We start from the raw sequence: 1,611 nt of genomic DNA, 5'->3' as shown, positions 1-1,611 counted from the left end.
CACACACACACACACACACACATACACACACATAGACACACACACACACAGACACACCCACACACACGGACACACACGCAATCGCATAGACACACACACACAGACACACATACAGTTACATAGACACATAAACACACACATAGACACACACATAAACACACACACACAAAGACACACAGTTACACACACACACACACACACACATACACACACACACCCATACACGTACACGTGTCTGTTGATTCTGGATCTTAATGGTCTCTTTCTGTCTCTGGTCAGATCCTGGAGTGCGCCCCCATGTGGCCACAGCTGGAGGATCTGTGTGTAGAAGACAACAACATCACAGAGTTGCAGAGGTAACGCCGGCACCTGGTTCCACCTGGTTCTTCCTGGTTCCACTTGGTTCCAGCTGGTTCTTCCTGGTTCCACTTGGTTCCACCTGGTTCTTCCTGGTTCCACCTGGTTCTTCCTGGTTCCACCTGGTTCTTCCTGGTTCCACCTGGTTCCACCTGGTTCCACATGGTTCCTCCTGGTTCCACCTGGTTCCTCCTGGTTCCACCTGGTTCCAGCTGGTTCCACCTGGTTCCTTCTGGTTCCTCCTGGTTCCACCTGGTTCCACCTGGTTCCACCTGGTTCCTTCTGGTTCCTCCTGGTTCCACCTGGTTCTTCCTGGTTCCACCTGGTTCTTCCTGGTTCCACCTGGTTCCAGCTGGTTCCACCTGGTTCCTTCTGGTTCATCCTGGTTCTTCCTGGTTCCATCTGGTTCTTCCTGGTTCTTCCTGGTTCCTTCTGGTTCATCCTGGTTCCACCTGGTTCCACCTGGTTCCTCCTGGTTCCACCTGGTTCTTCCTTGTTCCTTCTGGTTCATCCTGGTTCCACCTGGTTCCTCCTGGTTCCTCCTGGTTCCACCTGGTTCCACCTGGTTCCTCCTGGTTCCTCCAGGCCGCGGGCCGGGCCTGATGCCCTAAACATTCGGGGGCCAAGCCCAAAACTACCTATTTGAATATAAAAAAAGAAAAATCTTTAAATGTTCTTTTTTTTAATCAGCCATTATAAATGCCGATACTGATAGGTTGATGATATATCGGTCGGGCTCTACCTGTAACGCTGTAACGGGGGGGAGGGGGGGGGGGGAACTGACAGTGTTCGCAGCCTCTGAAAGACAGTAAAGTCTTCCTAAAAGGTCTGGGACTGGAGCCCCAGAAGCTCTGCCCCCCCTGGGTTCCCATGGTGTAACTCTGATGTGTTTGTGTGTTGAAGGCCGGACGGAGTCCTGCAGTCTCTGAAGAGTCTCAATGTGTCCTGTAATCCTCTAGATCAGCGCAGTGTGCTCAGCCTAGCGGCTCTGCCCAGGTACAGTACCCTTACTACTTACTACACCTTACATCACCCCCCCAACCGGCCCCGTCAGACTCCGCCTACCAAGATCCTGGGTCTGTCCCAGGTTTCTTACTAAGAGGAGTTTTTCCTCACCACTGTCGCACTAAATGTCTAGACCTGCATCTGTAATTTATAGAGCGGTCTAGACCTGCACTATCTGTAATTTATAGAGAGGTCTAGACCTGCTCTATCTGTAAATTATAGAGAGGTCTAGACCTGCTCTATCTGTAA

General features: G+C 51.3%; 1 protein-coding gene across 1 annotated transcript in view; it reads left to right on the top strand.

The window, feature by feature from the left end:
* Positions 1 to 1,611, top strand: part of tbce (tubulin folding cofactor E) — a 9,867-nt gene that overhangs the window by 909 nt on the left and 7,347 nt on the right. Inside the window, exons 3-4 of the mRNA XM_034866519.1 lie at positions 263 to 356; positions 1,261 to 1,353. Of these exons, the coding sequence (XP_034722410.1) occupies positions 263 to 356; positions 1,261 to 1,353 (187 nt within the window). The remainder of the gene's footprint in view (positions 1 to 262; positions 357 to 1,260; positions 1,354 to 1,611) is intronic.

The sequence above is a fragment of the Etheostoma cragini genome, unplaced genomic scaffold (genome assembly GCF_013103735.1).
Source record: "Etheostoma cragini isolate CJK2018 unplaced genomic scaffold, CSU_Ecrag_1.0 ScbMSFa_897, whole genome shotgun sequence".
Taxonomy (NCBI): domain Eukaryota; kingdom Metazoa; phylum Chordata; class Actinopteri; order Perciformes; family Percidae; genus Etheostoma; species Etheostoma cragini.
This window is presented reverse-complemented; position numbering and strand designations above follow the sequence as displayed.